Source organism: Coenobita brevimanus, chromosome 60 (genome assembly GCF_032717465.1).
Source record: "Coenobita brevimanus isolate Jiangsu-jjx chromosome 60, ASM3271746v2, whole genome shotgun sequence".
NCBI lineage: Eukaryota > Metazoa > Arthropoda > Malacostraca > Decapoda > Coenobitidae > Coenobita > Coenobita brevimanus.
Window position 1 is genome coordinate 2,832,630 of NC_137013.1, and position 27,488 is coordinate 2,860,117.

Sequence of the window (27,488 nt, forward strand, 5' to 3'; positions counted from 1 at the left end):
GTGGAACCACGTCACACGGATCGGCTGGCGGAAGCGTTAATTACCACGTCATCCACAGTACTGTTTCACATATTTAATATATATCAACTGTTAAAACAATAGCCATGTTTGCATTGCAAGCACAGTGATCCACGTAATGATTAAGTGATGAGCCATGGGTTTATCATATAATAATGTAAATGAATACGTTTATAAATATGTAATATATGTAAAGATGCGATTTTTTTAGATTATTTTACTTACTGTTTTCAATACTCGCGTTATCCAATACTTTCAAGAAGTTCCTTTGAAATTCTTCCGGCTAAAAATCGTCGACCGAATATTGGGATGAACTCTGACTGAGGTTCACTACGGAAGACGAGAGTTGATGATCCGAACTTTCGTCGAGCATGTACAAACGAACAAACAAATACACTGTTACCAGCACCCGTTACCCACCTCTCGCGGCTAGGTGGCCCAGGTGGAAAGTTTGGCGACTGTACGTGAGGTAACTGAGAAGAGCCACTGGAACGTACAGTACAAAATTTTTGGATGGAGACAAACCCGCCCATTCATCCTGAGGAACTTGAGCTATAAATGGATGTCACAGGTCTTGAGCGGTGGAGATATCAGGCGAGGCATTCATAAAAGTGTCTGATGTGACGGTCGATGCTATATAGGTAATGAAAGAAGGGATGGGTTGAATTTACGATCGAGAAACATTTAGGGAACAATACAGATTCATTTATCTGTGTTAATGAAAGCATAGCAATACCAACAATTACACGAACTGTATAAGACACACTGAATTCATTTCCAGTGCGTGCTCATATAACCTGATGAAGATAACCATTAAAAGATGCAGGAGACTAAAAAAAAAAATAAAATAAAATAAAGTTGAGATGGCTGTATAGCATTCATGGAAGGGTCAACTGGGAATCCAAAGGCAACACGTTAGGTGAATTTGCAGACAAACAGATTTACGGAGGTAGGATGAGTCAAACAGGGCTAAAAAATGAAACATGCAACAAATTCATCACCACTGACAGAACGAACAGTGAAAGAGGCAAGCGTGCCGAACTCTCTCTCTCTCTCTCTCTCAAATCCGCGCGCGCGTGCGCGTGCGTGCGTGCGTGCGTGTGCGTGTGTGTGTGTGTGTGTGTGTGTGTTCAGCGCAGCCGAAACTGGAGAAGGAGTTCGATGAAATTTGGCAGGATGGTTGCAACTGAGTCACGGGCGAGATACAATTTTATATTGAATGAAATGTTCTAAAAGGAGTTTCAGGTCAAAATTTTTTATAGATATTTGTATGGGTAAAAAGTACACAGAAAATTTCTATGCCAACCATAAAAAAAAAAAAAAACTGCAGACATGAAAAAATTATAAGGTAACTGAAAAATCACGTGACTCAAACGGCCTCTGGTCGTGACGTCATTACTCACACTGAGGCAACATAGTCCAAAATAGTTGACTTCGTTTACGTCTAGCGTGCATACACTGTGCTTATTTCTGACCTCCAAGAATGCCCAGTGGCAAGAGGAATAATTGCTAGTGTTTCGTTCCAATGTGTAAGAGCACAGACAAAAGCACACCAGGGAAATTATTCCTCTGTGTACCAGCCAATAACAATAACGAAAGCAGTGGTGGCTGGCTGCTCGTCGGAAGTTCCCAGTGCTGGAATGCAGTCTTTACTGTTGTGAATATATAATTTTCTTCACCATATAGGCTCATACACACCTAATTATCTGAAATCCGGTCAAAAAATTGTGCTTAATTTAGCCATCAATAGAAAATTAGGATTCTGACCGAAAACGTGCTAAAGTTAGCGAGTATTTCTAAATCGCCAAAGCGACTTTGCAGACTTCTGTTTTGCACAAATACTGATTTACAGTGCAAATAAATGTAACTGCATTTTAAATTAATATTTATACAAAGTAGAAGTCTGCCAAGGCAAGTTGTTGAAGTAATGGAGAAACACTTCCGCCAACTTTAGCTTGTTTTCGCTCTGAACCTATTAACAAATTAACACAAAAAATTGACCGGATTTCGGATAATTAGGTGTGTATGAACCTATATGGTGATAAAATTTATAATGTTTACCAATCAAAAGTGCCGATTCGGTAAACTACCGCCGATTCGGTATTTCGTCGCATCCTCCTGAAGGTACTTCTATATCCTACACTCACTGAAACTGTTCTTTCAGAAAACTATTGATACAACTGATATTGCACCGCCATACATTAAACACCTTTCACCTTAGGAGATGCAAGCACCGCTCGGGATTGGTGTAGCTGTAAGTTACTTCTAGTCGATTTCATTGCAGTTTATATACCAAACAGGTATCACTCATTTACACCATGAAAAACATTCCTACACAACATACCTGAAGGGGGTAACTTGAATCTACGGTGGCCATGTTGGTTAATATCTTGACAACTATTATCGCTGTTACTGGTAAAGTCTTGTGTGATGGATTGGAGCGTCGCCTGCAGTATGAATACTGACATCGCCAATATGGCGGCAGCTTCCCTCCAGCCGCAAAGAATTTTAAGTTATCACGTCTTAATCAGTGCAACTGATCAATTAAATTAAAAGATGCATATACCGTAAGCTTCTAAGTACGTGGCAGAATGCACTTGCCATGTTTACCCAGAACCGGAAACACGTCTAATTCCCAGTGTATGCATGTGCAGACTATCGGGTCGCCAAGCAGTTGTTCCTGCGTCGAAGCATAAATCGTTGGTCTCGAGCAAAGCGAACTGTTATCCAGAAACAGCTCATTTGACCAAGATCTGAGCGGCCCGATAGGGTTTCGAAGCGTCTTTGTGTGTGTGTGTGTGTGTGTGGTATTTAAAAATTTTCTAATACTACCCCTTATTTCTTTCTCCCACGCTAGCACAATACACACAGATCTTGAACCGAGGGATTGTGTTAGATTTGCCGCTCACTGGACTGCAATGTGCTGTGGTTTCCTCTCCACATATCACTGTATTTAACTCCAAAAATTTGCTCCATCTGACACAAAGCGAAATCCTAAACTTTTCACCCCGAGGGCTGTCTCCAAACCCGAAGTGAATAACAGGCAAAATACGTCCTCAGGCAACAAGGGCGAATTTCCTGTCATCAGATAAGGATGTTATGTTCCCTCTCCCTTCTGTCGGTTTTGTTTACACTGTTGCTGGTATAATAAACGGAGGATCTTGATAATTAACCTATACTGTACGTCAAAATGTTAGGGCAATGTGATATCTTAAAATGCATGATAATATACGAAGTGTTTGGTGGATGATATTTTGTGTTCTTCATGCCTTTCAGTTGGTCCATCATTCAGTAGCATAGTGGGTTAATGAAAATACAAACTGGTATTTTGAAATTCACCATGAAGTATGAAATGCTTAGAGTCGCAAAGGTAAAATATGGATATGTGTGTTCTACTTGCCTTTTGATTTCTTGTTCATTCGTAATATAATGGGTTACTGATACTCTAGAGACTTATAGATGTTTATTACACATTTTGGTACACTTTGGTCATATCAATAAATACTCAGCTTAAATAAATATATAAAGCAATGAAGAGACACATTCACCTCCTCAGGGTTATCCATATTTAGGGCCTCGGCACACACACACAAATGTTCCTGGCTCGTCTGGTTCCCTTTCATATATTGATGTCCCCTATATTAGGTTGTGCCTCGACTGACAGTCACCAGGTGATGAGTGCAGGTATGTAACGTAGAAAGGCATTACATATCTGCAGTAGATGGTGTTCTGTTAGTCGAGGTATTTTTTCCATTAGTGTAGGTCTGGCTATTTGTCTCTGTAGGATTTAGTATAGGTTAGCGATTTGTCTGTTAGGTGATTAGTTTTAGGGTCTTTAGATGAGGTATTTATGTTTATGAGTAATGTAAGGTCAAAAAATATAAAAAAAATAAAAATAAAAATAAAAAATAAAATAAAAATTTATATATATGTACGTGTGCATGAGTGTCTGTATATATGCATGGAAGTGTGTGTGTGTGTGTATGTATGTATATATATGTTTGTATATATATATATATATATATGTATATATGTTTATATGTACGTACTTGTATATATATACGGCCTTAATGACCAGGGGCTTTGGCCCCAATGGTCGATAGGCAAAAAAAAAAAAAAAAAAAAAAAAAAAAAAAAAAAAAAAAAAAAAAAAAAAAAAGGTTGGAATCAGACACACTATAAGGCAAACTGTCCAATTGTGTAGGGTGGGGTAAAAGTTGTATGAAAAACATCACTTCTAATTATTCCACTTTCAGGGCATTACGTTTCTCAATGCCAGACATGATATGCGGAGAAAGTGGTCAGGTGAAATAGGATGCACTTATTCAATCTTTTACCCGGAACTAAATGACCGTACAATTTGCGTTAGACTATGAGCGGTATTCTGACTTCGGAAGCTTCGTATCACCTCTTCATCAGTGGTTTATCTTATATTTTACCCTTTAATACTTTCCTGGATGCTACTGACGATGTTACTTTGTTATTAAGAAGATGCAGTTAACATACAGCACAATGTTTAGGTGCTGTCTGCAGAGTAAATCGCTTAGCATGAAGTGTTACGAAGTCTCCTACATAAGCGAGAATACAACTGCGACCTGTATGTGACGAGATTTACACCTGGCAGTCCACAATCACAGGTGTCCACTGGCCTAACCATACACACGTCTGGGTGGCGCGTAGTACCCACGGCCTTCACTGGACTCAAAGGACACGGACTCAAAGGACGGGGCTTCGTAGGATTCGTAGGAGTCTGGGTAGCGCGCCTCGCCCTCGTAGCTCACTTCCGCTACGTAGCCGGAGTCGCCGTCCACGTAGTAGGTCACCTTCTGCAGGCGACCGTCGGGCAGGTGCACGTAGTACGACCCCTGGGTGTGGTCGCCGTCACGGGACTCCTGGTGACCGAAGTCGTTGCCGTAGTCGTCCCTCACGGCATAGTTGAAGCCGTACTTGGCCTCGCTGGACTCGTAGGACTCATATGACTCAGAGTCTTCAAAGGAGTCCTGGAAAGTGCAGTCTCGTGATATTAAAAGAACCTCACCCAAAATCTCTTATAATTCAATACAAATAGTGTCCAGATTCATAGAAAAAGCTTATAGGCTGACCGTGAAGCAAAGTACACACACACACACACACGAACGTGCGAAGTTTCAGCCAACTGACTCTATACACTTTTCAGGCGGCCATATGAATTGAAGGTCAGAAAGGAAATCCCAAGCGGATGAGGAGGGTAGAGGGAAGGGAGGGAAGGGGAGGAGACTTGTGAGAAAGGGAGAGGAGGGGAGAGAAAGGTGGTGGTAAGGGAAGGGAAGGGTGGTATGGAGAGAGCCGGGAAGAGGAAGGGAGGGAAGGGGACGGAGGGAAAGGCCAGTGAAACAGGTCAGTGGTGCAGGAAAGGTGGAGGAAGCAGAGGGAGAGAAAATGTAAGTCAAGGGAAGGAGGCAAAGGTCTGGACATGAAAGAAGGGAAAGGTGAACAACTGACTACTGATATGAAACAGCTTAAATGTGAGGCAAAAGCTGGAATAAAATGATGGAAAGAAAAATAAGTCCTACCTAAAAGATAAACAGTATCATTAGCCTTACATATTATTCATTACATTTTTACCATCCGCAGACGGTTAATAAGAGTTAAAGGACCTCTCGTAGTGAAGGAGTTAAAGATGCTATATCCAACCCCGCTCGAACGAAAAATGTCTCGACCTGTGCAAAATCGTCTGGAGATAGCAATAATAAAGTAAATAGGGTGCCATGATAGACAGGGGGTGAACGACACAAAAACATGGGACAAGGTTCAGAACAGGAAACTGGCGCAAGTTATAGCAACCCCTTCATTCCAAGTTCTCGCTTCCTTCAGACGATTTTATACACCTTAGGATAGATTTCTCGCACTGTGGGGCATAAAGAAAGCCATACTGTACCTAGCCCTCAAGTCCAAAAATTATCTTCAAAAGTGAGTGAATAATCTGGAAATAGCAAGAACTACGCCATCGGATTGAAGGGAATGAAACTTGGAAATGATGAAGACATGGGTTCGTACTCTCGGAGGGTATAAAGGGTCCCTGACACCTCTTCCTCACCGATTTATTTAAGGATACGGCTGGCTAATATCGTTATAAAAATTGGAGGTTTCAGATTTTAGTGATATTATCGTGTATGTAAAACATATTAAAGTTATGGAAGGTTCGTACAGAGGTCAGTAATTCTCTCCCTCTCTGGTGTTGTCTGTCTGTCTCCCGGTTAGAGTCTGTAGATTATGTTCTCTGTCTCTGTCTGTCTGTCTGTCTCTCTCCCCCTCCCCCGTTACTGTCTGTCTGTCTGCCGGTTACAGTCCATAGATTAATGTGTGTGTGTGTGTGTGTGTGTGTGTGTGAGTGTGTGTGTGTGCTTACAGTCATATGGTGGATGGTAATTTCATTTGCATATGCTGTTATTATTGCTTGAACCAATTAAATAAACATCATCTAGCCTTGCGTTCGATCAGTTTATTATTATTATTATTATTATCATTATTTATTGTTATTATTATTATTATTATTATTATGGTTGTTAATATTTTGGCTGAAGATCCCTTGCATTCTTACCGCCTCCTGTACCTTTTATTTATATGTCTGTATATTCATTTATTTATTTTTGATATTTTTGATGCTGCTAGGTGATTTTATTCAGTTTCGATAAAGCCCCTGCATGTAGCAAAAAATAATGAAGGCAACATCAACCCATCCTGTTAGAATAGCATTTCCAGATCTGCATAAAAGCCTCAGAAAGAAGCAAGTGTGAAATTTTGCCTACATACTCTGTCTGTATAAGGAAAGCTTGTGTGTGTCTGCCGTAATAAGTTGCCTACAACATATTATTATTCATTGTATCACTATAGCAGTACCCATTTCACCCTAACTTGGTCCACATTTTCGTCCACTGGCAGCTTATTCCACGTAGCTCAGTGTCCGAAAAAGTACTACAGCTCTACATCACTTTCATTGCGCCTCTTCCTGATTGGCATCATATACAAATGTTAATCTCCTGTTATAATTCAGTTTCAAAGATGGAGAGACATCCATTTTAGGCCGAGTTAAAGTAAAAAGAGTATAGTTGGAGCCAAGTTCGGATAGCTTATTACACAGTTACAGACTAGTATTCCAGTCATCATCCGCTACTTTGTTACCTTCATCAGACCAAGGATGTCATTGCTTTTATCATTCTTAATTCAGATTCTTTTTTCTCAGTTTGGGTGAGAATGCTCGGACTGGAGGGATTAAACGCAGCCATCTGAAACCCCTATAGTACACAGCATCTGCCCGTTATATTTCAAGGCACTTTATATCAGCAAAGTAAAAAAATATCGAGGGGTAGAGTTTGGAAAAGCATTCGTTAACTCCCTTCACTACACCGAGATTCTCCTACAGTGAAGAAAATTGTGGTACAGCATCAAAAATAAAATGAAAATTAAGTCTTCAGGTTTAAAGTGTTCCTGTTTATCTTATTAGGCTATTATTATCATTATTGCTGCACACATTATTCTTCGTATCATTACCACCAGTTTTATTAGTCTACAAATGATATAGGATCTCTGATAGGCCTTCTTCAGCCACCAGCATTTAGTGAATTAACACCTTAAACAGAGAGTGTCATTATTGTCATACTACCACCATAGCCAACATTTCTTTCTTTTTTTTTTTTTGTTGTTTTTGTTTTTTAAGAGGGTAGAAGAGACATCCCGACATCATGCAAGTCCTGGGAATCCTGGGTCCACCTGACAAGCATAACAGCAGCGCATTACTCGTATTATTCATTTATTGCTGTAACTCTCTCCCTGTACGCATTTCACATACACCTGCCAGATGGAGTCAATCTACTAAGCTATATAACTTTTACTGTGGTGAATTTCTGATCTAAATTTGACTCGTAATACCCATATACCTAAATACGGTCCATGTCAAGCGTTGTGTCATCCCAAAATCCATACAGTATAGGTAAAATTCTTCCATACAAACCATTTCTAAAACTATGATATCAAAACACATTAGTTTGGAGTGAAAAATTGTGTCGCGGTAACACTTATATTAATTTTCTGAGCTGTAAATTTCCTTTTTTGAGTAAATTTCCGAAGCGATATTTTAAGGTTAGTATTTATGTTGTGTTCTGTTGTGGGTAAAACTGATCAAATTTGTCTGAAAAGGGTAATTATTTTGTATATATGAGTTATATTATTTCAAGTTACACAGTATAATTCGTTGTGGGAAAACTTAATCTTACTTTCCTAATCTCTATCGTTCTGTTACGATTGAAACTAATCTAACTTTTCTTAAGTAACTTTTCTGTTTTGGGTAAATTGTTGGTTGCACAGTTCATCTATGGCTAACTTTCTTTCTTTCTTTCTTTTTTTATTCTGCAGTTTATTTTCCGTTTGCTTACTGACAGAATAAGATAACGTTGCTTCTCCAGATCATTCCACATCACTTCTTCATGACTAGCATCATATTCAAGGGTTGATCTTATGTTAGTCTAGTATTCATGATGGAAAAATGGCAGATCTGGGCTGGGTTATGGTGGAGGGTGTAGTGGTGGAGGGTGTAGTGATGGAGAGTGTAGTGGTGGAGGGTGTAGTGGTGGAGGGTGTAGTGGTGGAGGGTGTAGTGGTGGAGGGTGTGGTGGTGGAGGGTGTAGTGGTGGAGGGTGTAGTGGTGGAGGGTGTAGTGGTGGAGGGTGTAGTGGTGGAGGGTGTAGTGGTGGAGGGTGTAGTGGTGGAGGGTGTAGTGGTGGAGGGTGTGGTGGAGGGTGTAGTGGTGGAGGGTGTAGCACTGACCGGTGGGCCATAGGAGTAGACAGGGCGATGATCAGCATACACAGCCGCTACAGCCAGCACCACACACACGTACACAGCCTGGGTACACACGTGGAGAAATATATGTAAGTATTCACACGATGAGATTAACACATAGATAGATAGATAGATAGATAGATAGCCAGACACGAAGACAGACAGACAGACAGGAAAACTGATAGACATTGATGTAAATATTGAGTTCGTTTGTGGTATGTAAATCAAGTTTGCTAGGCCGGTTTTTCATTATGTATTATTTTCTAAGGTTCACATCATACTTATTGGACGCGGTCATACAAGGAAGACAAAAAAAGGTGCAACATGTGACCGCAAAATAATAATAATAATAGTAATAATAATAATAATAATAATAAAAATAATAATAATAATAATAATAATAACAATAATAATAATAATAAGAAAGATAATATACTGGGTATTTAGAAGTGTCAGTACTATTTTAACTTTTGGATTTTAGAGTATTTGTGAACTTATTTTTTACTTGACATGTACGTTTAAGAGGTTGGGAAATCTTCTTTATCATCTCAGTTGCCAGACGTTTATCCCGTAAGGAGTGGCCACAAACAAATCGCCTCCATGTTACCCTGTCCCCCACCATTTCACTGCCTTGCTCCCAGCTCAAACCCTCCTCTCTCATATACCTCTCCACTCCATCCCATCATTGGCCTCCGTATTTACTATTATTCTTCATTATTAACCTTATTGTTACTACTTTCTATCGTAAACAGTGAAATCGAAGGACGGAATTATAACTTCTTAATAGGTATATATGTGTTACTACGGACAGTCTGCGGAATATTACATACGGTAAATAAGTAAATAAATAAATAAATAAATAGCACGTCACTGGCCCTTTCAGAGCTGGGCCAGGGTGTTTGTCTGATCAGAATGAAGTCGATTTGTGGTAGGATAAAATTAAGTGACCCAGGTGTCAGTAAGTGGTTATGGCATCACAAGCAACATTTTCTTGTTTTGGTTTTCATTCCATTGCTTTGTTTCGGTTTCAAAAGAAAGAACGAACGAAAGAAAGAAAGAAAGAAGAGGAGGAGGAAAAGGAAGAAGAAGAAGAAGCAGAAGAAAAAAGATGCAGAAGAAGAAGAAGAAAAGAAGAGACGAAGAAGAAGAAGAGGAAGAAGAAGAAAGAAGAAAAAAAGAAGAAGAAGAAGAAGAAGAAGAAGAGGAGGAGGAGGAGGAGGAGGAGGAGGAGGAGGAGGAGGAGGAGGAAGAAGAAGAAGAAGAAGAGGAAGAAGAAGAAAGAAGAAGAAGAGGAAAATGAAAGCTTTCAAATTCTTTATCTCAAGATCTCCATGACACTCTGACTTCCGTAATCTTCTTTGGAAATAAGTAACGATGAAATACACCATACATAAATTACTTTAAGAAAAAAATTTGCTCTCCCATAATAAAGTAAACTGGCAGATTAGCGTGGACTCTGTGGTCAGGGAAGGTTAAGTGACAAAAGTGCGCAACAAGATTAAAAAGAAAAGACTGTGGAATGAGTACTTACATTACCATACTCATATTTCACTCATTTTAGTCCAGGTCAAATGAATAACAATCAGTGGGGAACAGGATAAGATGTAGGGCTGAGCGTCTAAAATGTCAATCTCACAAAATTAAGTTGCTGAGTCAGAGTTAACAGTAAACTGGAAATCAGCCGAGTCATTAGGTACAAAACACACTGCCATTTGAACTAAGGATCTGGGTTTAAATCATATATTATCCACTGGTATTATCTGCTAAAATGGTCGATATTCCCACTAGCCTTTTCGCAGAAGTCTTGTGGTAAGAGGATATAAGTTTATTTGAGGAGCAGCAAAATGAACTGGTGCTAAAAATGCTTTGTTTTGACGTTATCGAAAATCATTAGCTTCTGATGTGGTTGATAAATTTGTAATATTAGAAGAAAAAGAACCTAGGGCCATGTGTGATGCCTTGTTTGTTTTAAGTTCTCTCAGCGACAGAAGTGACATCAAATATTTAAAAAATGCCTCGATGGAACCTACATGACAGTATTGTGATACCAGCTCTAACGTATGGAAGTGAAGCTTGGACGTTGCTGGAAGGACACAAGAGTGAGAGCAATGGAAATGAGTTATTTAAGAGGAGCCTGTGGAGTCACATGGAGAGACAGGCTGACCAATAAGGATATAAAGGAGCGTTGTGGTGTGGATGTGGATGTGATAGGAAGCGTTATGAGGAACACACTGAGGTGGTTTGGCCATGTGGAGAGGATGGAGGGTGAAAGACTGACAAGGAGAGTGTGTGAGTGAGATGGAGGGGGGAAGAGGGAGGGGGAGGCCGAGGATGAGATGGAGGGATGGGGTGGAGAGGTATATGAGAGACGAGGATGTGAATTGGGAGCGGGGCAGTGAAATGGCGGGGGACAGGGCCACGTGGAGGCGATTTGTTTGTGGCCACCCCGAACGGGATTGAAGCGTCTGGCAATAGATAGATAGGAAGACTTGCACATAAGGACAGTATTTTAAAGTTAATACAGAAATCTTCATATGTGTTTTTTTCACTGGCCTGTCTAGCAATACGCTGTGGTAACGTGAAAGCTTAGTTCATGCTGATGTGGCTGTTTTGGATATATTTATGTACCGTAATCTTGGTAAATATATCGTCGAGCGTTTATTTTATTACAGGTTATTACTTCAGCGTCTTTTTCTTTTTCGATGTATAATTTCTATCTCCACGCGACTGTGTACAGGCCAGGGGGGACTTGGGAACTGGAGGGCTTTGGTGGAATCGTAATTAACATTTTTATATTGGCGGGGCGGGGCTGTACTACGTTGAATAGAATTATTTGGAATTAGAAAGAAACTATAATACATGTCGCCTGATCCCACAGGGTAAAACGTTTTAGTGCTGAAAGTGTGGTATAAAGCTAACAAACAGCTAAACAGAGCTAAACAACAGCTAAAACAGAGTAGGCCTAATGCTCATCAGCGGCTCGAGTCATTCAGGCGGAGATCTACAACTGGCTTAAGATTTGGGGAAGGGTTATTTTTTGACCTCCACCTCGCATCGCTACGTACCTTTGAGTTCATGTCTAGCGTTGATTGGACGGGTCTGCCTCTCCCACTGAAGTACCCAGCAGGTGTGCCTTGCTATATATAGGTGGGCGGGCGTGACGTCACGGGGTCGGTTATTGCACAAAAATACATTAAGGGCGGGAAAGATTTAGGCGTCCACCCACCTTGAATGTAAGCCGGAATGTTCGTGGCTTACTGACGGGGAAAAAAACAAGACCATACCAATAGACTGCATGATATTATTTGAGCTGTTATACCCGTGAGTTGAATTTATTAATAGTCGCAGTGGAATTTTTGAGGTAATAGATTGAAAAGAAAAGAAAAATAAAATCTCCGGGAGTTAAAAAAAAAAAATGTGGAATGTTTCTGTCTGTTTGTTTACTAGTGGACCTTTCTTATGTAAATTAGAAATAATTATAATTATAGTGGTGAACGAACAGAAGGATAGCCACTTAAGGGCGGAAATAACGATCACAGATAAAAATGTAAATATCAGTATAACCTTTCACCCCGGGAACGTGTTTTTTTTTTATTTTTTACTTCGTTCTTGCTGCTGCCAGACAATGTTAGTTAACTTAATAAAGATATCTGGTAGTGAGAGGCTTCATTACGTACAGAAACGAAGTTTGGAGAGGTTATGTGTTCACCCCTGTTTATTTGACCACCAAATATCTCAAAAAGATGTATATGGATTGCTATTATATTTTGTGAATACGAGTATGTAGGTCATGGGCCAAAGAAGACGATTAAATTTTGATGGTGATATGAATTCGAGCCCCGGTTCAGGACTTTTTTTTTTGTTTTTGTTTATTTATTCACATGATATCTCAGAAAGTTGTTTATGGATTTCAGTGAGATTTTGTGGATATGTAGGACATCGGCCAAGGAATAGCTGATTAAATTTGGGTAGTGGTCTGAGCTGTTTGGTTTAGGTGTTGGTGGAGGTATGTGCTCGCTGAGAACTGCATCTAACTCCTCCAGATCGAAAGTCCATCCCTAGGCAAATGAAATCGTCAGCAGGTAACAAGAATAAAATGGAAAACCGGTCCTTGTGGCAGAGGGGTTAAGGGTAACCTTCGTAAATCATCATCGTCATCATCATCATCATCATCATCAGCCATTACAAGTCCACTGCCTCCACGAATTCCTTGACTGAGCCAATCTTTGCCACGTTTTCCCTGTAAAATTCTCTATCTCATCTCTTCACAGCCTGCCTGGCCTTTTTCTGCTACGCTTACAGTCTCTTGGTGTCCAGTCAGTCAACCTCTTGCTCCATCGGTTAGGGGGGGAACGTATTTACTCAGCAATGTACAGCCGTCTGGTGGTGATGGAATTAGTGAAGGCTGTTTCCAATACCTCCTGCTTGAAATCTATATCCTAAGCTAAATAAGTCGTCTAGAGAGAGAGAGAGCAAGAAAATAATCAGACGTTAACTCACTTTCTACAACGACAAATTTCTTTCTCTTTATTTTGCTAACACTGTACGATCTTTCGCAACTCTGTAAGGGCTGAGTAAGGCTGCATCTGAGCCCTTTGGTCTGATAAGTCTCTAAACTGAATATAATCGTCTGTATAACAACCAAATGGGAAATGTCTTAGTAAAGGTGTTAATTATAAACTTTACCCTTCTCTATTAACATTGCGCTATCTAACAAATATCCATTATCATTAACCCTTTCAAGAGAGAGGAGGGTGTGAGCTGGGAGCAGGGCAATGAAATATCGGAGGACAGGGTGACATGGAGGCGATTTGTTTGTGGCCACCCATCACGGGATTAATGCGTCTGGCAATAGATAGATAGAGTAACCCTTTCAATATCACGATGTCTTTTAGTGGGCCTATTCTCCCTATATACAGATCATTTCATTCAGTTTTTGGGAGATTTTTTGAGCTGGGGGGTTAGGTGTTCCTCTAATCAACCCATCCACGGCTATAAACTCCTCCTTAGCAGCATAAAACCGTCTGGAAATAACACATATGAAGTAACACACATTCTGGTAGGGGGATCAACTCCTGTATGGTGATATTTTCTTTTTTATTTTACTCTTATTCCCTCAGAACGATTATATTTAACTTCGTGGAGATATTAAGTAGTAAAAGGGTTGATGGAGAACATAATCTAACTGTTATATTTAGAAGAGTCTTCCCTTAGATGAACAGAAAACGTTTAGAGAGAGGAAGGAATTATGTTCGCGTGAATCTGTGAATATTGGAGTGGAAGTCTTGGGAACTAGAGAGAGAGAGAGAGAGAGAGAGAGAGAGAGAGAGAGAGACTATTTTTTTTTTATTCATTCTTGGAGTGGCCTTTCAGGGGACTGTATTAATTTCAGAAAGGAAGTGTGGCCGTAAAAAGAGAAAAAAAGTGAAAGCTATATCGTCAGGTGGAAACAAGAACACACACACACACACACACACACACACACACACACACACACACACACACACACACACACACACACACACACACACACACACGTCACTGGGTGCAATGGGTTAAGGGTGCAAATCCAGAATACGTTCACGTCGTTACAATTTAATGATATACAGTTCAATCGCTAAAGGAACCATGGCCCCTTATTCTTCAGTCCTTTCACTACGATGCCGTCGTTTTTTGTTTTATTTTTCTATCTATCTATTGCCAGACGCCTTAAAACCGTAAGGGGTGGCCACAAACAAATCACCTCCCTGTCGCCCTGTCCCCCGCCATTTCACTGCCCTGCTCCCAGCTCACACCCCCCTCCCTCATATACATCTTCATTCCATCCCTCAGTCTCATACTTTGTCTCCCCCTCTTTCTTCCCCCCTCCACCTCACTCACACTCTCCTCGTCAGTCTCTCACTCTCCATTCTCTCAGCATGGCCAAACCACCTCAGTGTGTTTCTCCTAACGCTTCCTATCACATCCACATCCACACCACAATGCTCCTTCACTTCCTTATTTGTCAGTCTGTCTCTATTTTTGCTGGGTTGAATTAATGCTGTCTTTAGTAACTCTTTAGGACTTGGCTTTTTCCTGAGTTTTATCACTAGTTCGTGGCAATAAATATATAAATGAATAAATGAATGGAGATGTATTTGGGGTGAAAGGGTTAGGAATCAATTACTGGGTCGACTGTTGTGGTGGTAATGAGAGGATGAAGAGACGTGGAGTATTGTTTATAGAGTGACTGGCTGGTATTTCCTCTCACCTATATTGTAGGTAAGCTGGTTCATGATCTCTCTCTCTCTCTCTCTCTCTCTCTCACACACACACACACACACACACACACACACACACACACACACACACACACACACACACACACACACACCAGCTGCTACACTCAACGGGGCTAATAAAAAAGTGTTCGTCCCAGTTCGGGTATGGCCGGGGGCGAGTGAGTGTGGGTGTAGGGGGGTGTGGGTGAGGGAAGGAAGGGGGAGTGGCGAGACTGGGTGTTGATGTGGGTGTGGGTGAGAGATGGGGAGTGACAACAGGGTGTGGGGGGCAGAGTGTGGTGGCGAGCTGGGGGTGGGTGAATGCAGGGTGGGGTTGGATAGGAGTGTGTAGGTAGATGTGGGTGGGTGTGGGTGCGTGTGGGGTGGGAGAGTGAGGGTGAGGGCGTGGTATAGTGTGGGGGAGGTCAGGAGAGATCACGACGAGCTGACTTACCTCTATAAAAGCATTTTGGACTCGACAAAAACTGGCCCTACTGACCTTGCACTCCGTTTTCTATACGTGTAAACAGTGTCAGGCTGATGGAGGGACTGTGTTAATCATTGTCTGTCTGTATAATTTTTCACTGTGATTAGTCTGGCCTCGACCTTGGTAATTACCTTGGCTGTGGAGTGCGGTGCAAGGTGTTAATTGTGTCTATCTGTCCATCTGTCGATATATATGTCTTTATCAGTCTATATCTTTCTGTCTGTCTGTCAATCTGTTTATCATTTTATTATCTATTTCTAAGTCTGTCTTTCTATCCACTCGTCTATTTACTCATTTATCCAACCATTCAACCATCTATCTCCCTCCTTCTTTATCTATATCTATCATAGCTTCCTTTCTCACTAATACATGGAGTGGGAAGGGCACAGAAAAGAAAGAGGAAAGTATAACATTTTAAAAACAGACATGCAAAGCGCCCAGCGAAACGGGCCACGCGTCCATTCACTCACCGTTCGAAATTCTTGGCTCCATTTCTCAGGCTAAGACGATCCACACAAACCTGGGCTTCATAAGACTTATAAGATAAAGCCATTCGGTAGACCGCTAAGTTAGACAAGAGGTGCAGCCCTTGTACTGTAACGTATATCTATGTACAAACTTAGTTCACTTATTTCTGCTATTCTTCAGTTCATTTGCTTCCTAAAGTTCAATATTTTGTTTATTTACACACCTACCTGCAAAATACATCCACCTTCATTTTGGTTTTTGACGCTTCCATCTCCCGTCAGGCTCACTCGTGCGTACCATTTTCACCTTCCTCCTCGCATCCTTTATTTTCATGTGACTGCATAATCTAAAAACCACTCTCCCCTTCGTTCACACACTTCCCTGTCTTTTCTGTCAGTGCATATTGGTATTTTAACTTCTTTATCGCTTGCCGTCTCTCGCCATCCACCGCAAAAGCATAATATAAACCACTTTCTCTCTCAACAACCATAACTTTCACTTTTATCTCCATTAACTTTCAATCCTCATCATTTAGAGATACTGATAAAACTCTGCACCAGTCGGTAAAGCTCCTGTTGATTACTAGCAAGGAACACAGCATCATCTACACATTAAATCTGAAATAATTCACACATCATCTTTCATTACCAGGCTCACCCCCCGTCTCTGCATTCCTTTTTATTTAACCTGCCTCATTATACCATCCAAATATAGGTAAACTGAACAATCAAAGGGACATCATGGACTCTTGTTTGGCTCCAACACTGATTCTGAGCTTACACACATACAAAGTTTACTACTATCATTAATATTCTGTACTGCATTAACCAGTATTAATCAATTCCTCCTATATTACTCTGCCCCACAACTTTTCCAGGTTCATTGATGTCATAAATAAATTGCAGACTTTCCCACATACATTCTCCACTGTCTCCCTTACTGCAAATATTTGATTGACACACCCCCTACCACTCCCAATACCACCCTGTTCATCTTTCATATTTTTGACACCCATATTACCTTTCCTGTCACTATTTGTCCACATGTTTTAGCCCACAACACTCACCAGATTTATTCCACGATAATTATATGCTCTTACGCTGGAGGTTTGGCTTAGAACTCCCTCAGGTCGTGGACATCTTTTCCTTTGTGGCCTAATAATGAACATCAAACTATTTACTTAGGAGGCCCCCCTTTTTGTGCAGTGGTGGCTGACAGATAAGAATAACCCTTGATCGTCGTCCCTCTTAAGTTGAATGTAACTGCTTGATGCTGGCAAAACTAAAATACAAAGGATGTCCTCGGAGTGAAGAGATTAAAATGCAGACTCTCATTACCATCATCATCATCATTCATACATCTTTTCCCATCATGCCTTTTATTATCATCACCATTATCATCATCATCATCATCATCATCATCATCACTACCATCATCATCATTCATTCTTCTTTTCCTATAATGACTTTTTTTTTCTTTTTTTTTTTTACAGGACAGCGTGACTTTGCATTAAAAAAAAAACACACACAAAAAAAAACATGTACGAAGGTGGGAGAACTATGAGCAGCGTGCATGGTGAAAAGGGGCAGACACTCACTCACACGTTACTGGAGCCCCCGGAATCCTGGCTCTATCCCCAAAACCTAATTCTTAGCACTTTGTTTTTTGGGCTCTTTGTCATTATAGGTAGGCATCATATACACCTGGAAGACAGTCATGAACAACAAGAGAATCATTTAATCTATAGCCCAATCTTTTTTTTTTTATTTTCATTTTCCCGCCTCATAAGCGTAGGAGCCCGGAGGTAGGCTACTTAGTCCTGATATTTAAGGCTAGGGTGACCAGCCTCACTAAGTGGTACTCTGTGAAAAATACACCCCAGCCATCTCTCGGATATAAACCCTTACATTCTTAATCCCGTTGGAGCGCCCTAATCCACCAAACCACAAGGCGTCTTTGGCTATATTTACTATCCATCCAAGAATCATTTGGCTTTTCACTCACTGTAGTCACCCGAAGGCAGTGCTGCATCGAGTGAGTGGATGGTAGGCGCCCCAAATAAAATAACAAATGCTGTAAATGTGGAGAGGTACAGTGTCGTCATTTTGGTGAGATCTGAAGACAAAGGGAAAAATGGAAAATGAAATTCCTCAAACGTAACAACAGATTATTTGTTATTTTTATCGTATTTTTTAAAGTTCATGATGCGATAAATCTGACCAATTTCTAAAAAGCAAAACAGTTCTCTTCCTCTGCTGAAATTAAGGTTGTAATCTTTTTAATATTATAATCTCTGGCTTGGGACTATAGCTACATAATTCGAGAGAGAGAGAGAGAGAGAGAGAGAGAGAGAGAGAGAGAGAGAGAGAGAGAGAGAGAGAGAGAGAGAGAGAGAGAGAGAGAGCTGAAGTTGGCTTTCGGTAAAGTAAGGGATCAATTCTTCATCATCTATTCCATGGATATTTCTTTGTGTGTGTGTGTGTGTGTGTGTGTGTGTGTGTGTGTGTGTGTGTGTGTGTGTGTGTGTGTGTGTGTGTGTGTGTGTGTGTGTGTGTGTGTGGATGCCAACTTTATTGTAAAAAATGAGTAACTTAATACCTAGTCCTGTTGAGAGACCAGAACTAGCATAGAAAACACAGGAGGTATTCAGTAACGACCTGGTGCCGGCAAGCAAAGTAGAAAAGTACGTTTTAAGAATCAGCTGGAGGACACAACTTCTGACCTTTTTCTTGTGTCTGCAGTGGTGGTATCAGAGAACATTTCGAAAACGCCATTTTAAAGGTCCAATCGAACATTTTGAGGTAGGTAAAGCTGACATTTGCTTATCAGAAAAGAAACCAGAATTAAAAGCTGATAAATAATTTCCTTGAATGTCAAATCTGTCATTTCTTTAGGACGCTTACCATCTAGGTGAACAGCCAAAAGTCTAGATAGAAAAGTACAGCTCATTAGTTAAGCTGATCTTATGTTGATCTCTTTGTCTCCAGCTAGAAGATCGGCTAATATTATTGTCTTCAACTTCAAGATCAATGCCATTTACAACAAGAAATTCTAATAACTAAGCCAGGTCTTAATATTAATAGTTTTAACAGAGTGTAGGTGTATTTTTTTTGTCAAATTAATGAGTGCGTCTCTCTCTCTCTCTCTCTCTCTCTCTCTCTCTCTCTCTCTCTCCATTGAGGGTAGGCATACGCACGCCGGACCAAAAAGAAGGAAGGCGTATATGGTAAGTGAATGAGTGAATGTAATGGCCACTGACCGATGAGATTATGAGTTGGCCTATAAAATGCTAAAGAGAAATTGAGGACTGGGCACTGACTATGAATGTATGACTCATTTTCCTCATTTTCCTGGCCACATGCGTGATAAGTGCTTCCCTGATCGTATCTTTTAATCTCTCCATCCTTCACACTCTGTTTATTTGAGAGAGAGAGAGAGAGAGAGAGAGAGAGAGAGAGAGAGAGAGAGAGAGAGAGAGAGAGAGAGAGAGAGAGAGAGAGAGAGAGAGAGAGATTAGAATATTTGTGATAATAATGTTGACGGAAAGAATGTATCCTGTTTTAAGGCCCATCAGATTTTAATGTGGAGAAAGCTTTGAAAAATTTTGTGAAGAGAATAACAAGAAGTGCAGAAGGCTATTATTATTATTATTATTTCTATTATTATTATTATTATTATTATTATTATTATTATTATTATTGTTACTATTATTACTATTACTATTTTTTTCAGTGTTTCTTGGGGTAGACTTTCTCATAAATAAATTATATAAATGTCAAATTTGGCGCCTACTCTGCACTTCCTGTTTTGCTCGTCATCATTACTACAACCAGTGCTTCATATTTTCTCTTGTGTGTTTTTATATTTAGAAGAGGTTGTCAAAATTCGAAATAATCGGTGAAGTTTATTCCATACACTCACATACAAAGTTCATGATATACAAATACTCTGGTAAATAAATATACGTAATAAATAGCTGTCAACCATATGCAGCAATGGATCATACAGACTCACACTTATTGAGTTAGTGGAGCTATGTCCAAACCACGCCGAGTCCTACAGTGTCGAAGCTTTAACCATACACACGTCTGGGCGGCGCGTAGTACCCGCGGCCTTCACTGGACTCAAAGGACGCGGACTCAAAGGACGGGGCTTCGTAGGATTCGTAGGAGTCTGGGTAGCGCGCCTCGCCCTCGTAGCTCACTTCCGCTACGTAGCCGGAGTCGCCGTCCACGTAGTAGGTCACCTTCTGCAGGCGACCGTCGGGCAGGTGCACGTAGTACGACCCCTGGGTGTGGTCGCCGTCACGGGACTCCTGATGACCAAAGTCGTTGCCGAAGTCGTCCCTCACGGCATAGTTGAAGCCGTACTTGGCCTCGCTGGACTCGTAGGACTCAGACGACCCAGAGTCTTCAAAGGAGTCCTGGAAAGTGCGGTTGACGTCTTTCTTATATTAATTCTTCAGGTGATGTTTGCATATCATGTGGCCTTATGTCCTGATATTATAACACTGAGAATTGGTCTAAGGTAAGCATATTATCTATCTATCTATCTAGCTATATACCTAAGCTGCATCCCTCGGAGAAAGGGAGGTAGCCGAGACAGGACGACACACTCCCAATTTACTCATCCAAACACACACACATTTATTCGTATCTTAGCCCCAAGGGGAGAAGAGACAAATCCTCATCTAAGCAAGGAAAAACTTTATTTTGAAGTGGCCGAAACTATCATATCTTTTAAAATAACTACCTTTTCTATATGTTGTTAAAATAACTATAAGTGTTCACCTGTGGCCTTTTGTAAAGCTAATTCTTGTCCCTACTTGTGTATAGAGGTTTGTTTATGAAGTTGTTAAGATCATTATATTAGTGTCCACGTCAGCATCATCCAGGAAGTGTGTGAGATTATCAGAAAACACTCAGAAAGGAGAGAAAATTTGAACAAATATGAATGGGAAGGTACAGGGAAAGGAAAGGAGAAGGAAAGGGATCAAAGGGGAGAATTATGCGAGGAGAAATGTGAGGAAGCCAGACTGCAGTGAGGGGAAGGGAACCACTCACGTTATGAAGTATGAAAAGCCTGGAACACAGAGTTTGTTTCAGTTGTTAAAAGACTTTCTATAAATATGTATATCAAAAACTCAATTATTCAGAGAGAAATTCAGCACTGACATATGATACTGAGACAGATTTAACATTACATTTGCCCGTTTGATGTCAGCAGAACAGGACATAGACGTTTGCTGACCAGCTTTTCAAAATTTAGATTAGTTTTTAATGATCTTTCACCCACTAGACAATGAGTCATATTCTAAGTGACAGGGGAGACTTCGTAACATCTCCATTTAACGATTTATCCTGCATATTACACGTCTGCATCCTCTTTTGTGTAATTTATGTAAACTATGTCAAACTCAAAACTACATAAATAACACAGGGGAGAATGATAAGGCGTAAAAAATAATAAATTGCTGTGGAAGATATGCTACGAAACTTCTTATAGCATCTAGAACACAGGGACAGCAGGTGGTGAACTGACCGGAGCAGCGTAGCCATAGACAGGTCGATGATCAGCAGAGACAACAGCCACAGCAGCCGCAGCCACCACCACACACACGCACACGGCCTGCAGGAAACACATGGGATGAGTGCGCGTCCACATCATACGCTTGCGGTTGCGGGCCGGAGATCATCATCATAGTAATCCAAATCCTCGCCCGTATCCCCCTGCATTTCCCTCTACCCCCTTACACCACTAGAAAGCATTTAGCGTGGCCTTAGAAGCTAAACAGTGATGGAAACAACCTATTCTATATTTCCCCATTCGTACGCTACATTATACTTATTTCACTCTAACTTGGCCCAGATTTTCGTCCTTTTGCAGCTTTTTTCACGTAGCTCAGTGGTAGGAAAAGACAATGCTATGACTCTACATCCTTTCCATGACACTTCTTCATGACTAGCACCATATTCGGGTGTTAATGTACTGTTACAACTTAGCATTCAAGATGGAGAGACTGCAATTTTTGGCCAGTTTAGAGTAAAAGGAGTATAGTTCAGAGCTTTTAAGAGCAGCAGACAGACCTACTCCCTTGGCAGTTTTTATCTTGAGAGGAAAGCTTGCGATCACCTCTGGGATTCGAACTCTATTTATCCAGAGCACTTTCCAATCTGAGAGTTTCCCCACCAGACCACCAGACGTCACTTTACTGTAGTTTCCCTGACACTTTAAACTTTGATGGAAACTTTATCAGCAGTTTCCCTACGATGGCGTATATTTGTATTGCACTGTTGCTGCTACCACACTATATAATTTTTGTTTAGGAGAGGGTCTTACTTTATTCAATTTAATTTCATACGAAACTGTCATCTCTCCATCTCGAATGCTGAAATGTAGGGACAGATTAACACTAGAACGTGGTGTGCTAGTCACGAAAAAGTGCTGTGGCATGGATGTATCGCCGAAGTATTATTCTGCAAATGAGGTACGGAATACAGAGGTACAAATCTCCGCCCAGGCAAGATGGAAAAACAGTAGTGGTGAAGAGTTCAGTGAAGATTATGTAACCTTTCCAGTACAGGAAGTCAATGCTAAGCTGAATAAAATCAAGGAATAACAAGAATAAAGCTAATATGGCGTTCTAGGGTTTGAGGATTAATATTTAATGACGCCAATATTCAATACCCAATCATGTAACGTTCATTCTTAACCCCCTAGTATCCAAAGACGTTATGCCTTTTATTCTTGCTACATCCAGACGATTTTACCCAGATTATAGAACCTTGAACTGTGGGGAGGGGTTCCACTTAGTCTTCGGTATCTGCCTCTCTACTAAAATTAAAACGTGTGGAAAAAGCAAAGTCAAAAATAAACTATAGGACTGAAGGAGGTAAGTCTGACATCGATGAATTTCTCAGCTCTAGTCTAGGAGTCGTGTGCTGAACCCCGTAACTGCTATGGCTCCTCTACGTTTAATTAGGTTAGCACAAGACATAATCAATTTTAGAAAGGATCTGTAATCATGAAGTGGAATATCATCGCTATATCTTACCCCCATTGGATAGAAAAGTCTCATCTTATAGGACTAAAGGAGTCACAAGATGGCAAATATAAAAAGTATATAAATAAAAAAATAGAGATAAATATGTAAATAAATAAATAAACTGCATAAAAATAAAATATACTGAGGGAAGGCAGGACTTAACTTTTGATGGATGTTCATGGAACGCCTATAATTATTCATTTGTTCCGTCTGCATCCCACTTCACAGAGCGCAGATAGCAATAATACAAAATCAGAGACATATAACCTGGTCATTTACCGCAAAAATTAGTGTCAAAATTACTGATGGCTTGTCTTCCAGTTCACAAGTAAGGTATTTATGCAGACGGTCTTAGTTATACAACTGCTCTGGGTTAATTACAGTCTTAAGTGTCCATTATAACTATGCTCCAACACCCACCACTTTGTATATCTGGCACTGTTAACTGTGGGAAACTGGCAAATCAGCTTTATCATTTGGGATGGAATAAGATGCTAGAGTTGTCGTGACCAGGAGGGGGTTAACAGACTCTCGTGCAATAAAGAATAACCTCCAAGTGTGACCCATTCAGACTCTGCGTTTTAGTGGTGGTGATGGTGCAATTAAAAAAAAACACTAGACACGTAACCCTGACATATCCGGATTCATTCCAGGGCCAACCACGGCACTTTTAGGCAGGGCATTCTTTACCTCAATGTCTTCGTTACCTAGAGCTGAGAAAAGGGACCTGGACTGTAAATTTTGACCGCTGCGTGTTGTAGTTTGAATTATTGGGTGTGCTCTTTGCCTGTCACGCTTGTATGTACTGACGAGTTTTACCTGTACAGAAAATTCTGCCCACGAATGATATGCTAAGCCATGGCAGGTGTTCCTTTACATGATATTTCCTCACGAGTCATTTCTTCCTCTGTCCCTCTTCTATCTCCGGACTTTGTAGCAAATCATAAAACACTGCGGCGCTTTCCTTGTCAGTCATGTTCGTAGCGTCACTTAGGTGTTATAATTATGATGGCTACTGCTAGACGTCTGTAATCAGCCAGGGTTATTTCTTTGTCCACAAATGATTCTCTTCGATAATATGAGCCAGGAAAGTGATAGACAAGCTTTTGAAGTAGACCCAGTGGAACAGTAGGCGAGCTTTTGTCCCTGACTGTGCAATATACTTAGCTGCAAGTTATAGCATGTCCAAAACTGATATGTTTCAACAGCGTGTGCACAGATTTACCCACCTTTGCGTTCATGGTTAGTGTACTCAGGACGGGTCTGTCTCTCCCACTGAAGTACCCAGCAGTCTGCCTTGCTATATATAGGTGGGCGGGCGTGACGTCACGGGGTCAGTTATTGCACAAAAATACATGAAGGGCGGGAAAGATTTAGGCGTCCACCTGGAATGTAAACCGGAATGTTCGTGGCTGACTCACTGGCGGGGAAAAAACAAGACCACGCCAACTCTGATAATAGTCTCATGTCACGACTTGTAATATGAATGATGATTGAGGCTGAGCTGCATATGAACAATTATACTCGTGCTGTTATCGAAGGGTTAATCAACTCCGTGGATCGTATTATAGTTGACACTGGAGATTCGTAAGAACTCCTCTCCACGGTTAATGTTGCCTCCTTTTTAATGCGAAAATGAAAGGAAAATTGTCCTTTTTAAACAAGTTTGAAGAAAAAAAAAATAATGGCTGGTTCCAGATCTATTCTTTTCCTGATGCTTGGACATATTTCTTAATTTACTTGAGGTCATAAGCAGAGGAAAAGACAAAATGAAGAAGACAGCTCTTAAGTTGAGCTGTTGTATACGTGAAGGGCAAATATCTCAGTTCAGTCTTGGGTTATGGTGTTTGACAGAAATTTCGCCTGAGAGTTACTGACGCTTAGTTTGTTGATATTAAAGGACGTGAATGACATACGGGAGAATACTGAGGTGCTAATAAGGAAAAGAATTAGCTGAGGAAACATTACCAAGTCCCCGATCAACACTAAATCACGAGTGTATAAATGCTCGTGCGTGGCTTTGATAGGAGTAAGAGTTTATAGGAGTAAGAGAGTATGTTTGGACATGTGGAGAGAATGGAAAATGAAAGACTGACTATGAGGGTGTATGTAGGTGAAGTGGAGGGAAGGAGAGGGAGGGGGAGACCGAGGATGAGGTGGAGGGATGGAGTTGAGAGATATATGAGGGAGGGGGGAGTGAGTTGGAAGGAGGGCAGTCAAATGGTGGGTGACAGTGCGACTTGGAGGCGTTTTGTCAGCGGCCACCCTTTGTGGGATTAGGGCGTAGGACGATAGATAGATAAGTAGATAGAAAACTTTATTCATCTGAGTATGTTGGAACAGATGACGTACTCCTAATTCATGCGCTACATATTAACTGTGGAGAATTAATCTGTTATTACCCTCGCCTTGACCAACTCTCCTATTATCAAAATCGTCTGGTGTTAAATTCAGAATACGATTTGTTCTGACGATGAGAGGGTTGATGGTAGGAGGCTTAGCACTTGGCCTCCTACGATTTTATGTAAGTTGAATTAAATAATCTGACGTTAATTAGAACTGAATATTAGAGCTGCTCCCACGAAAGTCTTAATAGTCATATAAAAATCATGTAAAATCTATAAAAGGTTCAGTGAGTTGTGACAGGAAATGCACGAAACCTCACGTCAAATAAATCAAAAAACGTAAGAGTATAAAATAAGAAAAAAAAAGCATTATCTAACGTAAGTAAACAAACGGTAAGACAAAAGAAGATGAATTACTAAAACTGAAAAAAACAAGAAACGCAAAAACAGAAAAAACGGTCAATAAAAAAACTGAAAAAGCACAGAACAGTAATAAAGCAGACAACAAGGACTTAGAAGACTGATAACCCCTTCAGTCAGAGGACGTACTAAAAATTCCACTCTTGCAATATTTAGACAATTCCGTTCAGCAGAGAGAGAAATCAGGTAACAAAGCTGGGAATGGAATCTGTCTTTTAACTTCTCAGCACAAATAGTTTCTCCAAGTCAGTAAAATTATCTAGAGGCTGCGAGAATACGTTTAGAAATGCGTTGTGTCAGAATCAAGAGGTTAGGTATGAAAAATATCGAATAGTAACGATATGGGAAGGAAAGCTTTGAGCACAAGGTCAAATAGAAAGTAGAACACGCATGCGGTACAAAGTAGACGCTAATCATTTTTTTGTCAGCACGTTAGAGCACGCACAGACACACCTGCACACACACACACACACACACACACACACACACACACACACACACACACACACACACACACCTAAAAACAAAACCCACCTCCTATTTACCCAGTAGGCTCAACTCTACCGCACGAAAACGAGATGTATTGAATAGTCACTTCCTATCTCCACCAGACGATTTTACTCAGCTTGGAGGAGACTCTTGAGAACAGTAAGAGTAAGAGAGAGGTTTCCGCAATCGCTTCAAGTTAAGAGGTCTTTTCTAGGCTAAACAGAGTGATATCTGGGTAGCCTGTTTATGATAACAATCCCATGACCTGCTGTATTTTTTGGTCCTGCCTCTACAGACAATTTTATTCATCCTAGCATACACTTTCCAAAATGCAGGTTATATCACAGGGTTAAGTAATTCCTTCATTCTTCTGGGGTTTCACTAGTTAAATATAGTGAAGTCGTTTAATAATACCGAAGATAAAATAAGAATAGCGTAATAATGTTGAAGAGGTTAATGATGTCATCTCTTCTTTGGGCAAACTGAGAGTGAGAGGAGGGACTTAGCGTCTTGGGAGAGAGGTGAGAGCTGGAGACAGGGGTGAGGAGTGATGGGAGAGGCAGGGGTGAAGAGGGAAGGGGTGATGGGTGAGGCAGGGGTGAAGAATGAAGGGGTGATGGGTAAGGCAGGGGTGAATGATGGGTGATACAAGGTTGCGTGAAGGATGAGGCAGGGGTTAGTGTGATGAGAGAGGCAGGAATTTAGGGATGATGGGAGAGGCAGGGGTGAGTAATGGGTGAGGCAGGGGTGCATGGTGAGAGGTTAGGCAGGGGTAAGGGATGATGGGAGAGGCAGGGGTAAGGAGTGAGGGTGTGGGGAAAGGGTGAGTGGCCAGGCAGGAGTGAGGAGTAAAGCGTGATGGGTGAGGCAGGGTAGAGGAGTGAAGGGTGAGGGAGGGGCAAGGGTGTGAGGCAGGGGAGAAGGGTGAAAGAAGAGTGAGGGGTGTCGGTATTGGGCAGGGGTGAGTGGTGAAGTGTGAGGGTGAGATGCAGGGTTTAGATTTGAAAGGCAGTGCAACAACCTGCCTTCCAATCACCCCTCTCAAAAGTGCCAAAAGCCCATCTTTGTGTGAGTTCCATAGGGTTATTTCAATATTTACACACTCTCTGCATACAGGGGGTTTTCACTACAATTAATTA

At 40.9% G+C, this 27,488-nt stretch overlaps 2 protein-coding genes across 2 annotated transcripts in view; one reads left to right on the forward strand and one right to left on the reverse strand.

Annotated features, from left to right (window-relative positions):
• LOC145403101 (uncharacterized) overlaps positions 1-2,764 on the forward strand; it is a 49,111-nt gene extending 46,347 nt beyond the window's left edge. The window contains exon 6 of the mRNA XM_080274931.1: positions 2,673-2,764. Within this exon, the coding sequence (XP_080131057.1) occupies positions 2,673-2,764 (92 nt within the window). The remainder of the gene's footprint in view (positions 1-2,672) is intronic.
• A 1,903-nt stretch (positions 2,765-4,667) lies between these two features.
• Positions 4,668-11,912, reverse strand: LOC145403102 (uncharacterized). The gene is made up of 3 exons (XM_080274932.1): positions 11,901-11,912; positions 8,821-8,898; positions 4,668-5,018 (listed from the first exon to the last, which is right to left on the reverse strand). The coding sequence occupies exons 1-3, from the start codon at positions 11,910-11,912 to the stop codon at positions 4,668-4,670; spliced, it is 441 nt and encodes a 146-aa protein (XP_080131058.1).
• Between the last annotated feature and the right edge of the window lie 15,576 nt (positions 11,913-27,488).